General features: G+C 40.1%; 1 protein-coding gene across 2 annotated transcripts; it reads left to right on the top strand.

The window, feature by feature from the left end:
- The first annotated feature begins 8138 nt into the window (after positions 1-8138).
- Positions 8139-26637, top strand: LOC111872747 (dihydroorotate dehydrogenase (quinone), mitochondrial). 2 transcript variants are annotated; one of them, XM_023866917.2, is made up of 8 exons: positions 8139-8347; positions 11639-11848; positions 12736-12935; positions 14503-14697; positions 17415-17598; positions 21391-21544; positions 23310-23469; positions 26461-26637. In XM_023866917.2, the coding sequence occupies exons 1-8, from the start codon at positions 8324-8326 to the stop codon at positions 26519-26521; spliced, it is 1188 nt and encodes a 395-aa protein (XP_023722685.1). In that variant the 5' UTR covers positions 8139-8323; the 3' UTR covers positions 26522-26637. The 2 variants fall into 2 exon arrangements, with proteins under 2 accessions (XP_023722685.1, XP_033610713.1); XM_033754822.1 differs by lacking the exon at positions 8139-8347 and adding an exon at positions 8426-8557.
- Positions 26638-27910: the final 1273 nt, after the last annotated feature.

The raw sequence follows: 27910 nt of genomic DNA, 5'->3' as shown, positions 1-27910 counted from the left end.
TCTCTCATTTCAGTTGGTACCCGTGAATTAACAAAAGATCCTAGGCAGTTTCGTACTTACAGACGCATCAGCAATACAAAAATGTTCAATAATATTAACAGAATGTACCGATTTTCTTAGGTGTGACGGACAGACGGACAGATGTAGAGATGCCATGGAATACAGCATCCGGCTTAGAACCTGAGATTCTCGTGATTTTCCTCGGAATTCCCAATATAAGCTTTCTTCATATGCCAGTGAACACAGGCTCTCTCTAAGGCCCTGAGATTCTCGTGATTGTCCTCAGAATTGCCAATATAAGCTTTCTTCATATGCCAGTGAACACAGGCTCTCTCTAAGGCCCTGATATTCTCGTGATTTTCTTCAGGATTGCGAATATAAGCTTTCTTCATATGCCAGTGAACACAGGCTCTCTCCAAGGCCCTGATATTCTCGTGATTTTCCTCAGAAATAGCTGCCAATATAAACTTTCATCTAATGTAAACTGTAAAATAATTGTATTATAGGTGTACACTTAGATTACAACTTCGTATCGATAAGCCTTTATGTTTCCGGATACCTGTTTGCTTTATTGCTAGTTGGGTGGGACTAAGTCCCTTGTACTGCGGCCACTTCTGGCCTATTGTACCAGCCCCAGATGATAGGGGAGCAATTGATGGAATGAAGATTGGCAGGGGAAACCGAAGTACTCGGAGAAAACCTGCCCCATCGCCACTTTGTCCACCAGAAATCCCACTTGACCAGATCCCGGGATCGAACCCGGGCCCCCGCGATGGGAAGCCAGCAACTAACCGCTTGAGCCTTTCGGATGGCTAACTCTAGATATTTATTATATTGACAGGAAATAAGAATGGTGTACTTCAAGTATTTTACTCTATTGTGTTATGTTTAAGTACAACCTTACCGCCATCTTTGAGCCGATTGTCTAGATAATGTGGGACCCTCAACGTCTCACAACCCTATGGGCCTTCACGGCCTGGTACGGGCATAGCTTTACTTTTTACTTTTACTTTTTACATTACTGCTAAGATTAGTTGGGTACTTAACAAGCACAGTGATTCAAGTAACACCATTCTGACATGACCCCAAAATTCTAGAGCACCGTCAGAAAATAAAGTTCCATCTTCAGTTCCGAATAATAAACCTATCATTATTACGGTATATTGATACATAACAGAACTCTACTCAAGTACATTTACTTGCGTTACCATATATCTAACAAGACGAAGTTCTTGAGTCAAACTCAGAATTATCAGGCAAACTACTAGTACGGCTGTTAGTATTCAGGTTAGTAGCCTGTGGTTCGCGAGTGTTATTTCGTGTGACATCATGTTCGCCGTGTGTTTATGTGAGTGAATACAGATATTGTGTGTGTGTGATTACAACGGCTCTCTAAGTGTTTGTGGCAGTATTGTGATACTTCCAATGGAGACAGCGTCCACTAGGTGCAGACTTGGAACCAGGAACCACAGAAGGCAGGGGGAGCAACACTCAAACCGTAAAGTTGAAACCAAAACAGTGCTGTTTCGGAACCTTGAGCGGTTGAGGGCCCATCCGCAGGAGGGTGGGGATGGGTACTTGCAGTAAGTCAGGTACGCCATAGCATCGGCACGGTCTTATTATGGTCTAGTCCGGCCCCAGTCTGGTCATGATAATAACATGGTACCGTGCCAGGCAACTCTGTATTTGCTGCGGTAGCCGCCATGACTCAGGGCTTAGGTTAAGGTTGAGATCGACACCCTGTGGAAATGATTTTTTTATTATTTTAGTTTGTAAGGTGTTGTCCTCCCGCCCTCCCCGTTAGGTGCCCATGATAGGATTTCTGGTTAGACTTCGTGAAGTTAGGCTTCTTGTCGGTTTAGGAGGGTTTAGTTTTAAGTATTTCTGTGTGTTTTTTTATGACACAGGGTGCAACTTGACAGGGTTCGGTCGGCACAACAATGAAATCAATGCGAGAGAAAGAGGGATAAAAAGAACTTTGACAGTCTTTCTCTGTGAATAACTCGCATTGGAGGGACAAAGATCCAGTAAAGTAAAACTTCATTTTGCTTTCATCTGTCTTTCAATTCAATGTTCAAAGATAAGTTACTGGATCTGTATGTACCAGGTATATCTAAAATAGACATTAAAATTTATGATGACATGTTATATTTGTTTGTGTGTATTATACTGCATATTCAAATTGATGATATGTTATGTTTGTGGGTATTGTGCTGCGTATTCAATTTGATGACATATTATGTTTGTTTGTGTGTATTGTGCTCTGTATTCAATTTATAAAATGTTAAAATGAGGAAACGCATAAGGTGAGTCAATAAAACTTGCTCCAGCTTCTGCATAAAAGAAGACATCGATTGTCATCATGAAGAAGTGCACAAGGTAAGTCAAAACTGCTGCAGCTTCGAGAAACACATGTGAATTTGTGACAGTTATATTTCACGTGTCAGTAAAAGTCGCCGATTGTTGTCGGAGTTCGGATTTTACACGAGCAAAATTTAACTGCCTTAAAAGTTACTTCTCTTTGGAAAAGGAATATGTTGTATTCGGTTTAATTTGAGTATATTAATGTTGGCTAGTTGTGTAATTTTTCCATGTGCCGGAACATCTCCCATTTGACCGTGTTCCTGTGTTTTCGTTTCGTGTTGAAAGGAGCCTCTTTCTAACGCGATAAATGTGAGTTGATTTTTCGAGAGAAGTCGTTGGTGCTCCAGACTAGAATGAAAACTGAAACTTTTGCTTCGTTATGCCGTTTGTTTTTATTTCTGCACCAAACGGCGTACAATTATCTTTCAGTTTAATTTTGTTGTATATTTTAACGGGGAAAATTGCAGTGAACAAATGGTACACCCAGTTGTACGCTTCCGCGATCGAAGATGTTAAAACGTACAACATATTTTCTGAAGAATTTTGTATTTAAAAAAAGACGTGTTACAGAAGAGATGGCAAGAGTACCAACAGCAGAGATAAGCTTTTGTGTTCATTCTTTTAATGCAATATCCGTTTAGTAGTGTTCATACTGAAGTGTTTTTTATTTTTTTTTGTTTCTTTTGTTTCAGGTCCCACTCGTATCCTGTGCCTCACCGTGGCGAGCGGGTGAAACAAAGAACGATGCATCTTCACAATTGAAACTATTGTTACAGTTATTCGCAATCTTCCTTGACAATTCCTGCATGTCTGTTAGTTTCTTCGTGTTTGTCTGCCGGTATTTTTATTTTTTATTTATTTTGAAAAATTTGGTAACTGAAATTATTTTTAGGTACACCTACCAGTTCATATTCAGCTCAGTTCAATTATGAACGTAAGCACATTGTACACGTGTACATAGAGGGTGTCCGTGAGTAAGGCACCTGCACTTCATTTGTTTGGGCACTAATGGCCGACATTTTGAACATCTCCAATAAGAACGGCCTGATGGTTTCTGTACTATAATTTCCGCTTGTTACTGTTGTTTCATGATATTCATGTGGGCGAAACAGTCATTTTTGAGCCGTAGCTTACCTTAGATGATTCTTCCAGGTTGCATCCTGTAATTGTTCCTTTGGATTTCCCAAAATTTTTACAGAGCAGAGTCGTCAAGTGATTGAATAAAAATTTATATTAGGCCCACCTTAAATATGCTATTTACTCATGCGTGACGTTAGTCTGCTATAAACATACCCCCACCGAAAGATTTTCTTTTCCAAGGGGAGGGGACAGGCAAGAAATGTGCTCACAAGCACGTTTAAACCGTTTAGGATTATTTTTGCTAACTTAAAATAAGCTGGTATATTGGCGGTTTCCTTTCTTTCTTCAGTCTTGAGCTTTTAAAAAGTCACCGGGGTGGCTGCAAATTCTTTGTTTTCTTCCCTGCTGCTGGCATCGTCTATGGCTGTAAATTTAACTGATTATCAAATTCAGGGCGATAACAAGACTTGGAACAAAAATTTTGATGGAAATCAATTAAATACTGTTTACCATTTTAATGTTAGTGATTCTCTCGAATTGGCCGTGTTTTTTGCAAATGTCATATAATATACTGCGTGTATGGTTTATTCATTCTTGTGACCTTTATACAGTAAATCGGTTTCTCATTCGAATACTTGATGTACACGTTTCAAAATATATTCAAGTCTTTCAGTATTGAGGGCCTTAAAATCAACTTAAGTGGACGGAAGCGTACACAGTCACACTTGTATAATTTAAGAACATGGATCAAATCTCATCAAAATCTGTCACAGAACCACAGTTACACGTAAATACTAATTTATGCAGTAAGTAACGAGACCCTTTTATGTTATGTTAGTGGGGTGGGACTAAGTCCCTTGCACTGCGGCCACTTCTGGCATATTGTACCAGCCCCAGATGATAGGTGAGGGTGATTGTGGAGCAATTGGTGGAATGAAGATGGGCAGGGAAAACCGAAGTACTCTGAGAAAACCTGCCCCAGCGCCACTTTGTCTACCACAAATCCCACTTGACCAGACTCGGGATCGAACCCGAGACGCCGCGGTGGAAAACCACCGGCTAACCGCTTGAGCAATGGCACGGCCTCAACGAGACCCTTAAAAATGAAGAAGCTACAGCGGAATAAAACAAAATCCTGATAAAAGTTTGTATTGGTCTATGAAACCCAGTTTGATTAACACAGGCAAGGCAGTGTGAGCGCTGATACATTCAGACAGACGGATGGACGTGATGAAACTAATAGGTAGGTATGAACGCACCAAAGGCGTGTGATCGTCCTTCAGTGCTTATCACACTACATTCTGTGGCACATATAAAGCATGTCAAAAGTTAATTTTCATCAATGTACAGATGGAAAGTGTTATAGGGTGTGTTAAAAATGTGCTGAAACAAAGAATACTGTAACAGTGTATACCACTGTGTTGTGCCCGGATAGGGGTCAGTGACTGTACTCACCCCCTATCGGACGTCCGTGGATATCTCTTAACCTATGCTGTGGAAAACATGCTTGCACTGGGGGAATCCACAAATAATTCGAGTACTCACCAAAAACAATAAATTTAGGTATAATAAAACAAAAACTCTAGTACATCAAACAACCTGGCTATACACACAGAACCTTCGATTACACCCCTGGTTTTAAATTCCTACCTTTTAACTGCCCATAATATACTAACCCTAAATGACACAAATCAACACTTTGTATTTATTTCTCAAATCACCATTGAACCAAAAGCTCTAATCAGCAATCAGTGACCCGACCACGGGCAAGTACTCACTCGCGCTGAACAGAACGCACAAGAAGAACACTGGCGCAATCCCAAGGTTTTCTCCAGGCACACTTGGATCTACCCGTCCGTGTCTCGCAACTGCTAGAAACGGAGTGCCTGAAACGGCCTGTTTTTTTTTCCAATCCCAAAATTCAGCTCTTTTCCCCAAGTCCCGAAAGCTGCGCGCGCGAAATCCCTGAGGTCGGCAACTTGCCGGACATGCCTTGTCGCGCGAAGCGAAACCTGACCGGGTCTTTCCACTGATGCGTAAACAGTCTTCTAAAGACAATTCGATCGACCGACAAGGAATGCGAAGAGTCAGCCACGGCTCTGTCTCCTCGCCTTCCGGCCAGCCGTCTGGCGTTTTAACCTAAGCATCCAATCTTACAAAAATCGTACTTAATAACTAATGAAATGGGCACAACAACTGACATGAAATCATATGCTTCGTTTGAAGTCAGTTTTTTCAGACTACATAGCTAATCGTTTGAAATTAAGCGGAATGCATCGTTCTTTGGCCAAACAGGATAAATGCTAACTTTGTTTCTTGGTAAATATATTATTAGTGCTTCGCCATCGCTATTGAGTATTCAGTTGTTCAAGAAGTTCTCTCTTTATAGAACCTGAAGGATCCTCATTCATCGCCAAATCCCTCCATTACACTGTACAACAAGTCCAGGAATATTAAATTAATTCTTGCATGAAACATATCACATGCGCACTGATGGTGACTCAATGGTCTTCCATTTACATGACAGGCCCACTTTTGTAATATCCCACGCTATGGTGAAGCCAGATTGTTAAGGTAAACACAGAATTGGGTATAAAAAGGCAAAATTGTCGCTGTGCTGAAGTAATTAAGCACTATACAGTTAAGACGTATGTGAGAGTGGTGCACCTCGGCACTAGTTGGAGCTGAGTGGTCAGCTTCATGCCCCGACCGCTTTGCTCTCGGGGAAAGAGCCTACGGTACCCATTGGATAGGAGGCTGGGTGGACCACAGAGCAGGTCTGCACAACACAGGAAGTTAAAATTCTTGCCCCCACCGGGACTCAAATTCCTATTCCTTGGTTGTTCAGCCCTTAGCCAGTTGCTATATCGACTGCGCTATCCTGGCTGTATACACAGGATTTGGTTCTGTTTTCAAATTATAACCCTATAATATGCATACTCGGACACAATAACAGACTAGTTGTAGAAATTAGCAACCGACCATAGTAATCATCGGGGAATACCACTGCAATCAATTCCACATAAAAATTTTATCGAATATTTTTCTCTCAAGGTTAAAAATCCGCTTAGTGAAGGGTGGAGTCCAATTGGGTCCACTCGGCACGGCGGCCACTGATTGGCCTATTGTACCTGCCCCGGGTGATTATGATGATGGAGAATTTTGTGGAATGAAAATTGGCAGGGGAAACCGAAGTACTTTGAGAAAACCCACCCCAGCGCTACTTTGTCCACCACAAATCCCACTTGATCGAACCCGGGCCGCCGCGGTAGGATGCCAGCGACTAACCACTTGAGCTATTTCGCGGCCTCTCTCAAGGTTAAGTCCATCACTCTCTCATGGAGCTGAGCCCTTCTTAAGAAGCTGCCGATTGTGCAGTCACTCAAGAACTTGCCAGGATTTTATGGAACCGGAAGGTTCATTACCGTGTTCACCAGAGCCCTCCACTGGCCCAGAACCTTTTGTCTTCTCGTCTGCTGTCCAAAAACATAAAAATTACAATATACAGAACTATAATTTTGCCTGTAGTTCTGTATGGGTGTGAAACTTGGTCTCTGATATTAAGGGAGGAACATAGACTGCGGGTGTGTGAGAACAGGGTGCTGAGGAGAATATGTGAACCGAAGAGAGATGAAGTGACAGGAGGTTGGAGAAAACTGCATAATGAGGAGCTTCATCACATGTACTCTTCTCCAAATATAATTAGAATGACCAAGTCAAGGAGAATGGGATGGGCAGGGCATGTAGCACGAATGGGGGAGAACAGGAATGCATATGGGTTATTGGTGGGAAAGCCAGAAGGAAAGAGACCACTGGGAAGACTAAGACGTAGGTGAATGGACAATATTAAAATGGATCTTAGAGACAAGATGGTATGGTATGGATTGGATTGATCTGGCTCAGGATACGGACCAGTGGAGGGCTCTTGTGAACATGGTAATGAACTTTCGGGTTTTCATACTATGCTGTGAAGTTTTTGAACATCTGCACAATTGGCAGCTTCTCAGGAAGGACTCAGCTCCATGAATGAGTGAGTCCATAATTTGATTGGGTTTCATTGTATGCTTACTAAATATGAATTTGCTTTGTGAGACCATGGTGAAGAAACTCGTTAAAATCGAGTGATCCCATGAAATAATAGAGAATTTGAACACAACTAAGCTAACGACACCGGAATTAGTACCATAAAATGTAAAACTTGTAAGATGCAAGATAGATATCACTTAGTACTACTGAAACCTATAGCAAAATTGATATTTAAAAGTATTTTGCACCATAAAAATATGGCAAAATTGAACCGTGAACAGTCGTATTTCGGATCTGTAGCAATTAGTAATTCGTGGTAGTTAGTATTCCGTGGCGGTAGACATTTTGAGAAACTGAGGCCGATCTCTTTGGCCGTGGGGTCTACTGCTTTAAAATTTGGGAGGAATCATTCGTTGGTGGCCCTAGTGATCACCAATATATTTCACGAATTTGTAAATCAGCTATTTGTAATTTATAAAAGCTAAAAACATGGAAATAATTATTTATGTACTTTCGAAATCATTAGTCATTTCGTGGTCTAATTTGTAAAATACCATTCTTTATTTTGAAGATTCATGATATCCTTGCAAAGTGGTATAGAACCCGTCTCTTACCATTGGTGCATTACCGTCGGCGGGTATTTCGTCTGCGTATGCAGGAGCCAATGAAGTACGATTTCTCCATTAATTCCGTAGGCCTCGTTGGCCAAGTGAGTGGACGTTGTGGATGGCACATGGTGTTTGGAATTGGATAGTATGGATCATATGGCTCATGACATGTAATTGATGTGTAGGACTAAAGAGTGTAATTTTTTCACATTCTGCGTAGATGGTGCAAGTTCTGATAATGAGCCATGAGAGTTGACCCTAGATTTATGGTAACTATACTATTTTAGTGTGCGCTTCGAGCAATAAGTTTCATAACCTTGTGCATAGCGTGAATTAATTTTTTTTCGTTGAAACAAAGTTTTCAAGTTCATGCGCTGTTGTGTCTGGGTCTGATACATCAAAACCACCTCGTACTTAATGTTTTATTGCGGTAGAACAGAGTTTTGTAGGTTGTTACTACGTTTCAGAGCAAGAACGCAGTAAGTGTTCTTTTCACTGTATTGAGTTGTTTACGAACATCCCTCATGCAATTTAATTACATTAGATTTAATGCAGTATACATATTTAGCTACCAAAGCCTGTAGTTAAAATAGATAATTTCACATTCATTAATGTTCCTCATATGTACCATTAACTTGCGGTACAAATTACATTCTTAGTCTTATGCTTTGTCACTGTTCCCAGTAACTGAAATTGTTTACACTGAACGTGTTTTCGTTTTGACCCCTACTTAGACATCCAGGGCATGTAATATACATGGGGGAGAAAAGGAATGCTTATGAGAGCTTTGTGATAAAGTCAGTAGAAAGAGTCCACTAGGAAGAGATAATCATAGGTTGGAAGATAATATTAAAATGGACCTTAGAGACAGGATAGTCATAGGTTGGAAGATAATATTAAAATGGACCTTAGAGACAGGATAGTCATAGGTTGGAAGATAATATTAAAATGGACCTTAGAGACAGGATAGTCATAGGTTGGAAGATAATATTAAAATGGACCTTAGAGACAGGATTGGGAGGTATGGACTGGATCAATCCAGTTCAGGATAGGGACCAGTGGAGGGCTCTTGTGAACACGAGTAGCTTAGCAACTGGCAGCTTCTTGAGAAAGACTCTGCTCCATGGAGTTACTTAGGCAATCAATAAGTTCTGATCAAATGTCATGTTGAGATGGAAATCACTCCTACTTTGTACTGGGGAGAGCCCACAGTCAAGTTACTTCAGGCCACAACCACTGTCATATTCATTCAAATCCACAAATAATCCTGCCATTCAGTGCCACTAGAGTGGGAGACCAAGTCTCTTCATTCTTGAGTCTCTGGGTCCAATGTACCAGCCCCAACTGACATGAGAGAAATAAAGTGTTTGGTGGAATAAGAATTAATAAGGGAAACCAGAGTACAAATACAAATTGAAACTATGTGACATCATTTTAATGCACATAACTAATGTAGACCAGTTTTGACCAGTATCATTCACTTGAATGCAGAATGCTTGCTTCACTATTGAGAGAGGCAAGGAGAAGGGGGAGTAGATTATTGCATGGACAGCGAAGGATGAATGAAAATGGAGAAAAATTCAGCTTGACTTCTGCAGTTTCTACCTGTGCAACTTTTTTTTGAGCACAACTGTCACTCAAATCCAGAAGTACCTGTACTTGGAGAAAACCTGCCGCAGTGCCTCTTTGCCCAAAATAAATCCCACATTAGCAAACCTGGAATTGAACCTGGGCTTCTGAAGTGAGAAGCCAGACTAATCATCTGAACTTTTTTTATTCTGTGTCATCTGAACTACTACTGTGTCATTAAATGAGTAAATAAATAAATCCATTGTGTTTATTGTGGCTATGAAACATGACATCACTGTGTCCAAGTAAAATGTAATGCTGTGTGGCTTGGTATAACATATACTTCACCAGTTTTAAAACATATCTGATTGCTATGAAAGCATTCTGGAAACCCAGCGTATAATACTGACATTTGGGTATATTTAACGTTGTACTAATTCGTATGTTACAGCGTTTTATTCATGTCTCATGTGAGAAAGATATATATACATGTTTGCTCTGTGATTGGTGTAGACTGGGTACGGGCCTGATTTTACCTTGAGGTTGTGCTTGAAGCAAAATACGCATTACGATAATGGTAACCCACGCCCCTGTCATGAAACTACAGACACAGAAGTGGGTCTGAGCTCACTGGGAAAGAAAAAGGATTGATGTCTAGTGAAGGAGATGTGGACTGTAGTGGAGCTTTGTTATGTTATACTGCAACGTCCTGTTGCACTGTGTGTTCTGAATTAGCAGTCGCAGTTCACACCATCCCTATGCAACTTCGCCAGTGTATTAAAATCCACGCTTCAAAAGCATTCATCTCTTCTTGTTATTCGAACATTACGTGTTTTGGCCTGACCGGCCAACATGAGGGGTACGTGTTATAGAGGAAACTGCTGCCCAGTTGTAACTCTGCTACATTTTGCATTTTAAAGTCATAAAATGTCAGAGTTTAGTTATTTTGCACATTCTGGCAGAGGTGAAATAGTTGAGCTGTGTACACAAGAATTAGCATATAGATCCAACCAATAATTGAACATAGTACCCTCTGTGACTTTCCAAGAGGCTACCAGATCTGCTACCAATGAAGTACAATTTTTATACTTGCTGATATGGCTAAACTGCACCAGTGGTCAGGGTTTTGAGATCAGTCATCCAATGCAGATATATCCACACCCCATAATGTCTGACAGTGTGATGTGGCTAGTACCTGGTGCGAACTATAATTTGGATTTTGCATCAAGGTGTAGGTCACCTCCACCAGCAATCATCACTAATTTGCTATTAGAGCAAGCAGAGTCCTGCCCAGTTGGCTATTCCACCTAAGAGCTGATTCCATCTTCCTTGCTAGAAAGTTAGCGAAAAGGAAGAGGGAAGGTATCAGAATGAAAAGAAAAGACTTTCTATATCAGATATTTCATTCTGTTTTCATTTAATTTTTTATTCATTCTATAGATGAAATATGTCGTGGGTTGTAGAACAGTACAGGAAGCGGCCTCCATAGTCTAGGGGTAACGTTCCCACCTCATGACTCAAGGTACGTGGGTTCAAACCTGGCGGAGGTCATGGAATTTTTAAGGGCGGAAAAATTCAGGGAATAAGTCCTCCGGGAGGGACTTTAAGCCGTGGGTCCCGTGTCTTAGATTTACGGCACGTAAAAGATCCTCATGTTTCTAGGAGACCTCTGAGCAAAATTAGGCAACAATTTCCCTCCCAAGTAGTTTCCAATGCCTCTGGTAGAGGGGGAAATATCAGGTACCAACGGCCGACCTAGTTGGCTGAACGGGGCTGATAGCACACACCAGTACTGGTAGGGTATGGCAACAGTAGAAATTAAAGGGGGACGCACAATGGACCAATAACTGGTCTAAGTGCATGGGGAAACCCACCCCCTCTAATAATAATAATAATAATAGAACAGTACAGGAGGGCTGGCCATTTATGCATGTTTCTTTACTTATATGTGTAGAACTATTGTTGATTGTTCTTATAACTTAACATTTCAGCATAAGATAAAGTCTCTGCTGAGTGTGACAGTAGGTGCATTTGGTGCCTTTTCTGCTGTAAGCATCTACAAAGAAAATGAAAAATTCTTTGACAGCATTTTGATGCCACTTGTGCATACCCTAAATCCAGAGACATCCCATAAAGTTGCTATTATTGCTTCAAAGTATGGACTTTTTCCAAAAAGCTCATATGAAGATCCATCAGCACTGGTAAGATATTCATCAGTCTCTTACTATTCAGTCATCTAAGCTGTGAGGTTTGAGTTCCTCACAGCCGTGACTATGAAGGTTACTTTGTTCTCAGATGTGATGTTGTGTAGTGTGTTAGATATTCATGAACATTTCAGAGGAACATGCTGCCTCCATCTTCAGGGTAGAAGAGTGAATTTTGTTAGCACGCGGTAGCGTAGTTGGTTGAGGCACTATGCTACAAGCAGGAAGGTCACGGGTTCAAGTCCTGATGAGGTCATTGGATTTTTTCAGTTGACCTAATCCTTCCAGCTGCACTATGGCCCTGGGGTCAACTCAGCCTCTAACAGAAATGAGTACCAGGAATTAATTAAATAATTTTCCTGGGGAGTAAAGTGCGGCTGGCGCGTAAGAAACTTGCCGCCATCTTTGAGCAACGTCTCACAACCCAATGGGCCTTCACGGCCCGTTACAGGGATAGCTTTACTTACTTTTACCCTTTGTACATCAGTTAGCTTAAATCAGCATACTTGCATTAAAATTGGCAGAGCCAAAGACTGGGGCTTGATGTGAATCGCTTAGTAGAGCATTTCTGTCAATAGTTGATAGCATATGTCAGTACTGGAGGCAAGAAGAAGCTTTCACGCGAGATACATCTATTGTCAGTTGAAGATAATCTCCTGAAGGATTGTGTGTTTTTGCATGCAAGGGTGTCTATCCCACACATTCTTGGAGTTGGTAGCAGGTAGTTCTGTAGTGTAGCTTGGCAGTGAAAGGTTTGTATTTTCTGTGACATGCCCATATCTTTTTTTTTTTTTTTTTTTGCTTTTTTATATATGCCTGATTTTTTATAACATGCGGATGCTTGGTAATAAGCATGACGGTCTGTTGTACAATTTTAATTGCAGAAAACTCAAGTTTGGCAGCTGAATTTTAAAAATCCTATAGGAATTGCTGCTGGTTTTGACAAGCAGGGAGAAATAATTGAACCTCTTCACAAGATTGGGTTTGGGTTTGTAGAGATTGGCTCAGTCACTCCAGTCCCACAACCAGGAAATGAAAAGCCCCGAGTGTTCCGCCTTCAGAAGGATGAAGCCGTGATCAACAGGTGAGGGATGGATATTTAACTAGAAATACATTAATTTATTAAGAAAATATTGTCAATCATTAAAATTAATACCTAGCATTAGTTCTTCCCATACTCACCTTGAAAAATACAGACATCACTCTTCCCCCTGGCAGCCAGGATTTCTGCAGTCAGTGTAGTGACTGGGCTATGGGGTGAACAAAAAATATAACAAGGACATACAATTGGAGGGTACTTTTTGTATGATACATAGCTTGAAGTAAATCCTCAGAACAACAGGATGTCGCAAAGCAGAGTGGAAATCAATTTTGTACAAGGGTAAAAAAATACAGTCATGTGGTGAACCGTGGTTCTGAAAAGTTTCTCAGGTGACTGTTTCCTCACACAGCATTTGGGAGTTCACTTTTGAAGTTACAGCAGTCTCTTTTGATCATGTGTGTCATAGGAAAAACCACACTCAAAGATGTAAAGCTCAAGGTAACTGGTAAATGGTGATAATTAATCTCTTTTCTAAGCTCACTTCTTTTATCATAACCTTATGACTAGTCTGCTTGCATGTAGGATAGCAATACAGCAACAGAAAAAATAAATATTGTGTGTCAAATCGGGACAAGGGCCATAGCAAGGTGCCAGAGAATACTGATCCTGCAATTTGGTGACCAAAGTATTTGTCTGGCTGCTAGATTTTCAAAAGCCATTGACACTGCTGCCATAGATATGTGGCTCAGTTCTAGTAGTAAATAGATGTAACATATTAAGCTTTCTTTTACTGCAGTATAGAAACTGATCCTTATTGGAGAAATGGTTGTACAGTCAGTTCTCACTTATGTGGGACAGAAATCCTTAGGGCATATGCCTATAGAAACTAAACAAGGTGCTTGTGAGAAACTTACACTTCTGCTCACAAGCACGCAAATAAGTAGACATGGGGGGAAATTGTATTTCCTTTCACAACAGACAGCTGAGGCAGATGGTATGATAATATATACGAGGGGGGACCCAAAAATAACCGGAAACGACCTGTTGCGCGCGCATGCTTTGTAGTTACGAGTTGTGCTGCTAGGTGGTGTTAGCTGGGGGTCTCCCGCGANGAAGGTTTGCACATGAGACGGGTGTCTGCAAAATTTGTTCCTCGCTTGCTCGGAGATGACCAAAGAGAAAACCGCGTGAATGTTTGCCGCGACTTGAAGAGTGAAGTGCAGTTTTCCCTAACAGAAAGCAAAATTTCACGCACACTCTTTGTTCCTTCTGATCGACCATCTCACTAATCGCCAAAGGGATGAAACAGGAATGCACACAACAGAGCACCACAGACAAACCACTTAACTCAGACTGACGCCAGCTCACTAACAGTCGCGGGAGACCCCCAGCTAACACCACCTAGCAGCACAACTCGTAACTACAAAGCATGCGCGCGCAACAGATCGTTTCCGGTTATTTTTGGGTCCCCCTTCGTATAAATTATGTGTTCTGGTAGGAGAGAAATCTTCAAAAAATTCAGAGAAGCATCAGAAGAAACATAATAAAACTGGGTTCAGGAAAATTGAACAGAAAGTAATGGAAATGTTGCAACTTGGTGATTTGTTAGGTATGGTTTCAACAGTGATGGCCATGAAGCTGTCTACAATCGACTTCAACTTCTTAAGGCCAGCACGTCATTTTTAGGCATTATTGGAGTTAATTTAGGAAAGAATAAAAATTCAGATGATCCTGTCAGAGATTATGTGGATGGCATAAAGAAGTTTGGAGATGTTGCTGACTATCTTGTAATAAACATATCTAGGTAAGGAACTCTTCTTGTTTTAGATCTGTAGCATAATAATATGCAGGGCATGAATATAAACTATTTTCTGATCTGAAAGCATTATGGAAGTGTTAGAAGAAATTAAACCGAAACTGTGTTGTATCTGAGGCTCTTGCAGCCGTGACCGTGAAAGGTACAACCTGCAATATTGTAACAATGTGTAGTCAACGACACTCTTAACTAAAACAAGATTCACTAAATACATTACATACTACAAATATGTTTCATATAGAGTGGAATCTCGCTTAACGAGCATAATTCGTTCCAGAATCTTACTCGTAATGCGAAACACTTGTTAAGCGAAACAGTTTTTCCCAAATAAATTAATGTAAAATACAAGAATGCGTTCCGTGCTGAAAAAATACTAAAAAAATTTTATGTATAACGTTTATGCAAAGAAACTTATATACACATTGTTAAGGAGCGTGAATCGTCTTCATCTTTTCTTCTCTGCGGAATGAACCAACCTGGAATGCGACTTTGATTTGCAGGAAAAAAAAAATCCATAGGAACAACCTATCAACATCGTCGAGAATACATAAACGTTGCTTAGATATTCTTGTCACTCCCTTTGAAGCATCTATCTCCTTAATCTTGTCATTGTTCTTGAGGATAGTGCAAATCGTTGATGTAGACCGATTGTATGTGTGTGCTAGATCAGCCACGCTCACACCTCGTTCTCGCTTTTCAATGATTTTACGTTCCATTTCTACGGTTATTTTTATTCTCTTATGGCTGTCTTTTTGCGGTTTTTTCTTTGGGGACATTTTTGCAAGGGTTATTAAACTTTGCACAAAAAAAATCACAAATAATATGTCTGAACACAAGTTTGGAAAAATGTGTGATCACAAGCGACACTAAGATGTTAGCAGAACGAGTGCCAAACACAGACTGATGTAGCAAGCACATGATCCAGGACTTCCCCCCTCGTCACTTGTTATGCAAAATGTCGCTTGTTAAGAGAGTCATTTTTTTACAGTTCGTTTTTCTCGTTATGCGAATTACTCGTTATGAGAGGTGCTTGTTAAGCGAGGTTCCACTGTATATGTACAGTGTATTTAAAATATTTGTATATGTGTATACTCAAAGTATTTCTGCCTCCTATCCATCTCTTTCCACACACACACTACGTTGTTGATTCTTTGATTAACTCACATATGCACATGTGTGGGACTGTGTATACTTTTTAATTGTGCAAGTAAAGATATAGATCATTTTATGTAATGAAAGATGAACATGGGAAACAACTGTGACTGAGAACAGATCTATTCCAGATGGGAATATAATATTAAAATGGATCTTAAATTAGGAGGTTATGAAAGGGTGGACTAAAGTCAGCTGGTCCAGTGTAGGATCCAGTGGTGAGTTTTGTAAGTGTGGTAGTGAAGGTTTGGATTCAATAAAAGCAGGAAATAATTTGACCAGTGCAGTAACTACCAGCTTTTCAAGGAACACTTTGCATTGTGGAGTTAGTTAATTAAAAGCACAGATGAAGTGATGTTAAAATACTCTTTGAATGCTTGACTGTATAGATGTGAACTGGTTTAGATTGGAAATATTATAGAAATATTATATTTTACGTGGTGCGTTCCATATATAATGCCTCCTATTTTTTTGTGTTAATATGTAACGTCTGAGCTGGATGTTGGTGGTGTTGTAGTAAAGTTTGAACCTTCCCGCCAATATACTGTTAATTTGGTTGTCGTGCGACAGATAGCGACAGCAGAGCAGTCTACCAAAATGGCGTCTGACATAGAAGTGCGTATGAAAGAAAAATGCGTTATTGAATTTCTCACTGCCGAACAAATTGTACCCATTGACATCCATTGACACTTGCTAAAGGTGTACGGAGACAATACAGTGGAAGTCAGCACAGTGATTCGGTGGGTAGTGCGTTTCAACAGTGGCGAAAGTGAAGTGCACGACAAGCCACGCCATGGGCGTCCCTGCTCAGCTGCCACTCCTCACAATGAACAGCGCCTCATCCGAACAGATCAGCAGATAACGACCAGGGACTGTCAATTCTGAACAGTACAAGACGACGCTCACTAAGCTGAAAGCCCATATTTCCCGAGTCAGGCCAGAGAAGCAGACAACCTTTCGCTTGCAACACGATAACGCTAGACCCCATACCAGTTTGGCGACCACCGCGCACATTGCAAAGTTTGGCTGGACTGTCCTACCACATCCACCTTATAGCCCCGATTTAGCACCTTCAGACTTCCATCTCTTTGGTCCTATGAAAGACGGACTACATGGGCAACATTTTCCAGACAACGATGCTGTCATTGCAGCCGTAAGAAAGTGGCTGAAATATTGCTCTATTTAACTGCGTTATTATGATTTCTGTATCTGTTGTAGTTTTCTTCAAAAATAATAGGAGCCATTATATACGGAATGCCCTTAGTAGCATCATATTGTGTGTGTGTGAAATCACAAATCAAATATCTGGTGATGGCTTAATGAGCCCAAAACATTTGTAAGGAACAATGAACATATGGTGTATCCATAACTTCTGTTGTGGTGATGGAATAAAATAAAGAAATTGTTTGGACTGGATGACAGTAAAGTCTCTTTTATCTCCAGAGATACTGATGAAGGTTCAGGTTTTGTATGTAAGAATGTTTTGAGCAGATGAGTGTCTGTCACCTGTTCTGATATTAAAATATTTAACTTCGTTTTTATTTATATTTAAGTCCAAATACCCCGGGATTACGCTCGTGGCAGAAGAAAGAGCATCTTGAAGAGCTGTTGGCAAAATTAGTAGCAGCTCGTAATGAACTCAGAGGACCCAGGAAACCTCCATTGCTGTTAAAACTGGCACCAGATCTCACACAGGAAGAAAGGAAAGACATTGCTGATGTACTGAAAAATAAGAAGGTTAGAAATGCCAATTTAGATTATGCCTAAGAACTTGCATATTTAGTTCGGACATGAACTGTTAATTTTTTCAGTGTGCCTTGCTCTCGTGATTGAGAAGAGTGCAGTGCTTATAAGAAATTTTTTCAGTTTTCCAGGCATCCTGCACCCCTTCATCTGTATATATCCTACACCTTACCTTTGTTCTTTTGTTTCTTATGGATACTTTATATATGTGGTAGATTCATTAAGTTCGTGGAATGTGGTTTTATCGCATCATATTATAAGGTATTCATATATACTTACACAGATCCACATCGGCCCTCAAAATAGTTGCCGTTGGTCGCTATACAAGTCTACCAACGTTTATATAACTGTCGAAAACATGGCTGAAACATATTGGCGGTAAATTCTCATACGACGCTCTACAGCCATTCCACGAACCTATTGACTGTGGTAGTATACTTGTATATTATCAGATGTGTTTTTGAATAGCAGACATTTATTGCTTTGTTTTGCCATAAAGTTCGAAGCATAATAAGATAAAATGATTCATTTTATCACAGTTAACCAGTTCAGAATTACTGGTTTTTTTTTAACTTTGTCGATTGTTCAGTATTCTAAAAAACTAGAAAACGCATGCAGGTGATAAGAAGTAAAAAACGAAAATGTAGATATGCCCAACACACACTAAAAGCTCAACGCACATATGATGCCAGGGACCAAACTATGGAAATAAGCCACATTCAAAAGAAAGACCACTTATGTAACACATGAGAATAATTTCATATTTATAATCTCATCTGATGGAAGCAACAAATGAATGACACTTTTACAGACACAAATAATCCTATATTGGACACAATTCTAAAAATGGAACCCACCTAACAATATGGAAGCAGATTGTCTCCATCTTTCACCCAACCTTCCTTTCCCATTGCGTACCCCTTCACGCCCTGTATACAAAAGCGAACCCTCGGCACACTCTTCAGTCGCTTACCACACCCAATACAAGCTACATCGGGAACACACTACAAACAGGTAATAATGACACATGACAATTAATATACAAAATTCAATAGTTACATCACATCTACATCAAAGTAACATCATAATATATTTTGCATTTCAGAAAATTCAGCCCACATAAAAGCAACCACAGCACATTCACCTCATACACACTAAATACCCATATTCATAGTAAGTATACCACATATGTACTCGTATATGTACGAGTACACCTAATCTGTATCGGTACCAGTAACACAAAAACAGCATCTCCTCCACCTTTCAATGCAGAAAATCAAAAACATACTGATCCACAACAGCGTATATCCGGTACTGCAAACTCTGCATTACTGCATATTAACATCCACACACTCACATGTAAGTAAAAGACTCGGAGACCTAAAGAACTACAAAAAGAATAATATTCCATAAATCTTCCTCCTGCGTATTTCAGATACATGCAGGCAAGAAACAGAGAAGAGTATGGAAATCTTCTAAACATAGCAGCAGTCACACTACCTACAGCTACGCTACTCACACATATACATAGGAATAATACCAGAAATCCACATAAAAATATGAATACACCACTCAAAATACCATTTGATATATTTATGACCTGTGTATATACATTTTATGTATATTTATAACTTTACAAACTGTAGATTTCATATTTTACTACACAAATTAGAAAACTTTAACTGCATTGCCCTAAAACAGATTCATTTTAAACTACATATTCAGCAAAAGCATAATATTCATATAACTATGATTTTACATGTATACACCTGAAGATGGTCAGTCAGCACCAAAACTTGTAGTGTTTTTAATTTGATATAATAAATAGATTGCTTATTGGTACATTCGCTGCATTCAGTTAGTAAATGAAGGCCAAAATATCAAATATTGTGCAATGGTACAGAAAGCTTGACTGTATATTCACAACAGGATGCAAAGCATAAAAATAGAGAGCAACGTTTCAGAAAGTGGAACTGTGAGGGGGAGACACATACTCTGTTGGGCCTCTTAGAAAAAGCAAACCTCAGTTACTGGTCCACTCTTTCTAACAGATTTAACAGAGTAGGCGTCTCTCACCCCCTCACCTGAGGATTAAAACAGATTCAGTTTCCAAATTGTTGTGTTCTGTAGTTCTTTAGAATACCAGATGATGGACGGACAAAGTCCAAAACCCCAGTAATTCTAGGTGTTATACACCATCATCAGAACCTTTCAGAATCTAGTTAACCTGCTGTCGACTAAAATCATTTCTTAAATATGTTCGGCCAGTCTGTCAAAACAGATGTACCATGCCACCCAGACCTTTTTGAGTTCGTTGTGAATATATACCGGTGCTTGATCTTCTCATCAACAAAGGACAGCTTTATGCTATTCTACATTCTTATTTTGGCCAAAGAATGCATTTTATGAGGGAAAGTCAGTAAATAGGTCACAAATGGATGTAAAACAGCTGTAATGGATGTAACAGGTTTTCTACATATTTTCACTAGGTAGCAGCACTGTCCAGCTTCATGACAACCGAAGAGCAGCGTTCTGTTATGCTTTTTTGGTAGGAAAAAGGACTTCATGCAAAGGAATTTCATAAAGAAATATTTTCTGTTTATGGTGCGGAGTGTTTGTCGCATAAAACAGTTCACAACTGGGTCAAGAAGTTCCCTTAAGGGCGAAAGTCACAGATGATGCCTGACAGGGTGTGGAAGTGGCTGAGACAGCAGTCAGAAGTTTTTGGTGTTGTGGTTTTCGACGCACTGGTAACATGATTGAACAAGTGTATCAGTGTTGGTGGAGGATAGGTCAAGAAATAATTTTTTTTCGTGGTTCGAATATTTCATGCTTTACGTTTTATATCCATTTGTGATATATTTACTGACTCTCCCTTGTACTTACTGATATATACCAAAGAGCATAAAAAATTAATATAAGTTGGTAACCTTTGAATAGTTGGTACTTTCTGGCATTTGAATATAGCTGTAAGGGCACGTAGGATGTCATTTAGAACAGTCATTAGGTTAAACTGAAGAACATCATAATTTATGAACAGTAGGTGTGGATATGGGCCGGTCACGGTAGCCAAGTGGTCTAAGGCATGTACTGTCTTCACTTGCTTGGAAACCAGGATCGTGGGTTCGAATCCAACTCGGGGCATGGATGTTTAGTTTGTGTGTGTCCGTTTTTTAGTGTTTGCTTACAGGTAGAGGCCTTGCAACGAGCTGATCACCCACCCAAGGAGTCCTACCGAATGTGTAAGATCCAGAAAAACTGAAGTGAACGGAGAAGTTCATGGAGGTAGGCCTAGGCCCACTGGGGCTGTAGTGCCAAGAGGGGGGGGGGAAGGTGTGGATATGGAAACACAGTCACACATTTAAATGAATAGTTAAAAAGTGTTGCTTTTGAATTTTTAGTTCTTTCTCAAATAAGAGACTTGTAAGGGAACTGTAGTGGTGAAAAGAAAGAAATGTACTCTTCAGGACTAAGAAGCTATCTCTGTTACAGTCCGTGGAGGCCCATAGTGTTGTGCTACGTCAAGACTCCCACATTATCTAGACAATCTGTTCACAGATGTCAGTAAGTTTGTTAGCCTTAGACGCTGGCTGCCCTTTACCCCTCAGGAAGATTCCTGGTACTCATTTCTGTTAGAGGCTTAGTCGATCCCAGGGCGGCTGGAAGGATTAAGTAAAATAAAAAAAAAATCTCATAGGGACTCAAACCCACGACCTTCCAGCTTGTAGCATAGTGCCCCAACCAACTATGCTACTTTGGGACTGACATAAGTTTTTTGACTTACAGTGTTATGTGGATGGCCTAGTGATCTCCAACACTACAGTTAAACGGATGCCAAACCTATCTGACAGGCAGGCAGCAGAAACAGGTGGTCTTAGTGGGAGACCACTCACAGAGTTGTCTACAGCCCTGATAGCAGACATGTACAGGCTAACAGAAGGTATGTGTGCTGTGTGCTGTCTGCTCTTGCATGAGGTCACTCACTGTAAAGTGTTAAGGGAATATTAAATTGAGATTGAATGCACACTCTTCACTATGTCATCTAAATATCTGTGGTTTATCATTTATTGAAGTTTGACTTTTAGAATTTAAAGAAGTACTAGGCAGGTGTGAGCTTGGTAACTAGCAGCTTCTCAAGAAGGGCTCAGTTCTATGGAGTTAGTTGATTCAGTACAAGGAAAGTGTGAACACGCAAGTATCGATATAAGATTTGAAATTATCATGGTGGCATGCATTTTCTGATTGTGGTCTTTTAGGTTGTGACACCGGCTGTTTCCCGACTACCCTCTTTTTGGTCCATAATGGAATTAGAATGGGGCATTTTCTACAATTCCTTTCCACCATTCCTACTGGCATGGACCAGGCTCTCTCTGCCATAGTTGTGAGTGATAACCTTCCATGCAGCATACCAACCAGACAACCATCATCACCATTACTCCAACCTTGAAGATGGAGGTAGCATGTTCCTCCAAAGTGGTACCCACATACAAGACTGCATGGTGTCACAGCCCATAAGCCCACAACCAGAACTAAGCTTCAGAATGTTTATGTCAGTTGAGTTCGAGTTCATACTTAATGTTTGAATATTCATTGCCCAGTTGTACACATGAACCCTTCCACTCTAAGTATAATGCTCAGATTTAATGTTGTTTTGTCCTTCCTAAAATTTAGAGAAGTTTTAATTGGGTTCAAGTGTTCCTGTTCTGCAAGAACTGTACACGAAACACCAATTCTGGTATACTGGTAACAGATTTTTATGAAATGTGATGTGTCTTCTGAACACAGTGTAAGCCAAAGTTATGTTCTTCTGATAATGTCAGTGAATTGGGGCCTAACTGTACTTGCAGACTAAAATAATTTGCAAGAGTATTTCAGTTATCACCATCTAACACTTAACAACTTGGGTCACTTGTTGACCTCTTAGAAAATATCTACCAAAGTCTAAGATGAACTCTCTAATAGGTTTCATAGTTTTGTGGCAACAATAAAGAACACTGATTGCAAGTAGGGTACAGTGAGAGTACACTTTGTTTGGAGATGTGTGAATACAAATGAATGAAAATTCAGAAATTCAGAACCCTATTTAAGGCAAAATCTAACTGGAAAATGTATGTGTATGCACAATCCCAATAAGAATTGTAACACTTAAGACCCATAAGCAAGTTTAGGTACTTTGTGCCTGTCATAAAATACTGTTCTTGGTGAATATCAGGCACTCTATTTATTTATCAGTAACATAAGTATGGTAATTTTAAGACATTTTTGGCCCATGTATTATACAAGTACACTTTTTTTTATTGCTAGTGGGGTGGGACTAAGCCCCTTGTACTGCGGCCACTTCTGGCCTATTGTACCAGCCCAAGATGATAGTGAGGGTGATTGTGGAGCAATTGGTGGAATGAAGATTGGCAGGGGAAACCGAAGTACTTGGAGAAATCCTGCCCCAGTGCCACTTTGTTCACCTTGTTCACCACAAATCCCACTTGACCAGACCCGGGATCGAACCCGGGCCACCGTGGTGGGAAGCCAGCGAGTAACCACTTGAGCTATGGCGCGGCCACAAGTACACTAAGCGTGTATACTGTTAAAGTCTTTGTCTTCAAAGTGAACATTTCAGCTGTAGCTTTGTGACAATTCTTTCACTGGTGCCCTGTAGATCATCTGATCCAACTGCTACAGAATGTTGTCACTCTCACATCTTACAGGGAAGCTTCCCATTATTGGTGTGGGTGGTGTATTTTCTGGTAAAGATGCCTATGATAAGATCAAGGCTGGCGCTAGTCTTGTGCAACTGTACACTTCCTTCATATATCATGGACCACCAAGAGTGTCCCGAGTAAAGCGGGAATTGGATGAACTAATTCGGTAAGCACTTTTAAACTAGGACATAACATAATTTGAAGGAAACGTGTTGTCTTATTTGTTTTGTGAGATATGTGGGTAAATTATCTTTTTTTTTATGTCTCTGTGAACTTGTTTACACTTATTTCTTGTATGCTCAGAAAATACAGAGAGTAACAGTATTGTCCATAATGCAGATAACAATTTAATGCCAATACTTAAGCTCACTGAGGAGCTTCATAATTTGTACTCTTCTCCAATTATAATTAGAATGAACAAGTCAAGGAGGGTGAGATGGGCAGGGCATGTAGCACGAATGCTGTAGAAGAGAAGTACATATAGGATATTGGTGGGAAAGCTAGAAGGAAAAAGACCACTGGGAAGACCAAGATGTAGGCGGGTGAACATTATTAAAATCGATCTTAGAGAGATAGGCTGGGATGGTATGGATTGGATTGATATGGCTTAGGATAGGGACCAGTGGGGGATTCTTGTGAACATGTTAATGAACTTTCGGTTTCCGTAAAATGTTGGGAAGTTCTTGAGTAGCTGCGCAGTTGGCAGAAGAAGGGCTCAGCTTCATGAGTGAGTGACATGAGCTCACTAGAAACAGTGATGGCCATTAACATGGCAATGATATGCACTACTGTAGTGTGAGCAGTCAATCTAATCACAACAGCGCCCATTTTTCTGGTCAAATGACACGTGATGAATAACAGAGCTATGTGGCTGTTCATCCTGACCTTCCACCTATTGCTCTACTCCCTTCTTTTGATATTTGTTCACATGTTATAACTGTTCCATTTGATTATTTTCGTGTAGACATTAGATTGCTCAAACTGTGCATTATCTCACATTTTCTTAATCAGTTTTTAAATGTTAAAATATGAATGTGAAAAAATATGTAACAAACTTTTTCCAAGACTGTTATACTATATGAAAGATAGTGGTTAGTACTCAGAGAAACCATATCTTTTCTTAGAAAATTGAATTTTATGTGTGTCATTCTTCTGTAGAATTTCCACTTAATGTTTATCTCACAGTGTTGTCCTCATTTTTATTTTCTGTTGCCTTGATTTGTCTAAATTTAAAATTCATGATTTTTCTGTGTTTATTTTCAAATTGTTGTCAGTGTTGGTACTTGTGAAAGATGGCTTAATCATCCACTGCTTAGTAGCCATTGTGGTTTTGAAGAGCGCCATTTTGAGTTTATTCTAATGGTGTTAATCAGTGCTGTGTGTGATTTAAGGTTCTCATGGCTGTACTTCTGCTCTGAAGATGAAGGCAACAGGTTCTTCCAAAACTGATAAATATCTGCCACATTTCACAGCATCACATCCCCAAAGACACTAATCTTTAGCATTGTACGAGGGGGGGTACCCAAAAGAAACCGAACTTATTTTTTTTAAACTTATTTATTCAAATTTTAAGCACAAACCTTCAATCCCCTTCAAAGTACTCTCCACTTACACTAATACACTTGTCTAGTTTTTTATTCCATTTTTCAAAACATTGTCTAAATTCATCTTTAGAGATGACAGCGCCTCCGTCATTTTTTCCTTTCATGTCTCTTTTCATTCGAGGAAACAAAAAAAAGTCGCATGGGGCAAGGTCGGGTGAGTATGGAGGGTGAGGAAAAGGGGTCATACCATTTTTTGTCAAGAATTGTCATACAGACAGGACTGTGCGAGCAGGGGCATTGTCATGATGGAAAAACCAGTCACCCGACTGCCACAAATCTGGCTGCTGAGCTCCAAGTCACTCCCAACAGCTCCACAATTTCTTCAATGGTCCGTCGTCGATCTTCCTTGATGATTTCACAAATTTTTTCAACATTTTCATGTGTTCGGGCCGTGGAAGGACGACCAGAACGAGGTTTGTCATCAATTGACATTTCACCATTTTTGAAACGGGAAAACCACTCAAACACTTGAGTTTTCCCCATAGCATCGTCCTTGTACGCGGTTTTTAACATTTCAAGAGTTTCTGTTCCACTTTTCCCAAGCAAAAAGCAGAATTTCACCGCCGCACGCTGTTCACGAAAATCAGCCATTGCAAAAACGACGATCACACAAAAGAGTTGTCACTATAAACTCTGCCGAAACTAGTCCTTACCTTCTGAAGCAATGGTAGTAAGCTTATCGACTCAGGAATGTTATCTCTATGCGCTCATAGCGGTAAAACGCGGTACTACAAAAGCTCTGCCCACAAAAAAAATAGTTCGGTTTCTTTTGGGTACCCCATCGTATGTTTGGGACTTAACCATTTGTTTGTCTTAGAAGTTGGTGTATGACTAGAAATGAATTTAAATATCCACCTGTGTCCAAATACTATTTATGGCATACATAAAAGTGTATTTGGTGGGAACCCATTGGAAACTAGTCAGATTTATAATGAAACAAAAACAGTACTTTAAAGTGAAACTTTACATTTATTTAGTATAGCCAGTAATTTTGTACTAAAAATTTGAATAAAAATTTCTAGTTCCTTCTTGTATAAGGTAAGTCAGTACAATCTGAAAAATTCAGGACTCTGTGTTAAGTAATCATGTGGCCTTCTATGTATACATGCAGTGAGTATTATATTTTACTTTTTGTAATAAATTGTGGATGCATTAGGTGGGTCCCTTCTTACCGTGGATGGAGGAGATGCCCTGCAGGTATGGAGGGAGGCTGCGAATATATTGAATAAGCAGTCGCGGAGACCTGACAAGGGGTGGTCCTCCAGCTTGGGGGTTGGGCGTGGGGCTAACAACTCCTCACCGTAAAAAATGAACTTGTTACGGAAATTCTCAAGAAGCTTTGGACGTGGACAGATCCCTTGGATAAACAACCTAACCTGAAGAAAATGGATATGAGATTTGGTACATTTTAGAGAGATAAGATGGGATGGATTGGATTGATCTGGCTCAGGGTAGGGACCAGTGGAGGGCTCTTATGAACATGGTAATGAACCTTTGGGTTCCATATAATGCTGGGAAATTCTTCTTCTTATGTTATTTCTTGTGTTTTACAGAATTGATGGTTGGAGCTCTGTGGCTGAAGCTGTTGGAACGGGACATTCATCCCAAAAATGAACATCTTATCAGAGAATAACTGACTTGTTTATAATTTCATGTGTTGGTTTTTTATAACTGTTGACTGTTCCTATGTTAATTTGTACATTGTAATAATAATGTAATTGTGAATTTGATTTAGGATCTGCATTCAGCCTGACCAGATGTACCATTTTACTGGAATTATCAATTTTTCCTTGAAATATCCTGTTATTCCTCCCCCAGGTTATAATTTTAAATGGAATACTACCTTAACATATGTCCTGCCAGACACACTGGAAACTGTGTATGCAGTTGAGCTTCATGGCATACGCACTACATTACCCAGTGTTTGTACAGTTCCTCATTTAATATGAACTTCTCTGTTGTGTGCCTGTAAAATTTAAAGGACATTTTCAGAGATTGTAAAGGAAGAGCTGATGATCTTTATCTGAAAGTGACCATAACAGCAGCTTTGGCCCAAAATAAATGCATATGCATGAATGAATGAATGAATGTATAAGGGGTGGGTCTTCTTGGCCCTTGCATCATGACCACAGTGATCTATTGTGCCTCCCCTTCTGATTATCCCCTCAACAATCCTGCACATCGAATGAAGCGTAGGATTTTGTATGTGGGGATGTTGAAATAGTCACTTGGTTCCATTAAGAATATTGACCCAGGTGATGCAATCTTAAATAAGCTAAGGCCTCACATTCGCACAGGATATGTGTGGCTGTTTCATTCTCTTCTTGACACCTCACACACGTTGGACTATTACCTAGTCCCAGTTTGAACAGTTTGAAGAGGTGTCCTTTGAGGTGACAATGCCCTGTAAGTAGTCCTACCACCCATTGTAGCTGGTTCATGTTTAACTTCAACCGTTCCTTCGCTCTTTAGTAGAGGGTCATCATATGAGTCCCTTTGCTTGCCTGAGTTCAGTCAAGGATCCCCACTATTTCTTGTGATTCATATTTGTCCAGTCCCTGATTGCCTGTCTGGCAACTCCTATAGAGATGCCACCGGCTGGTTCAGGTCCTATGAACGGATGTTCAGCTCCAATCTTGGCCAATTGGTCTGCTATTTCGTTTCCAGCAATACCCTCATGCCCCGGCAACCCTTATCAGATGTACCCTGTTATGTTTGGCCAGTTCCATGAGAGTTTGGTGGCAATCCGAGACCAATTTTGAATTGATCTGGTGTTTGTCAAGCACTTTAAGTGCAGCTTGGATGTCAGATAGAATGTAGATGTTCCTATTTCTGTAGTTCCTATCTAGATTCTCCATAATACATGCCTTAATGGCATATTCTTCTGCCTGGAATACTGTCGTGTACTGCCCGAGGCTGAAACTAAGTTTCCGTCTCGTGCCATAGCAGTACACACCAGCTCCAGTGCCCCTATTTATCTTGGAACCATCTGGATACCAGATC

Source organism: Cryptotermes secundus, unplaced genomic scaffold (assembly GCF_002891405.2).
Source record: "Cryptotermes secundus unplaced genomic scaffold, Csec_1.0 scaffold3069, whole genome shotgun sequence".
In the NCBI taxonomy this organism is placed as follows: domain Eukaryota; kingdom Metazoa; phylum Arthropoda; class Insecta; order Blattodea; family Kalotermitidae; genus Cryptotermes; species Cryptotermes secundus.
The sequence above is the reverse complement of the archived record's forward strand: the minus strand, read 5'-3'. Positions and strand labels throughout refer to the sequence as shown.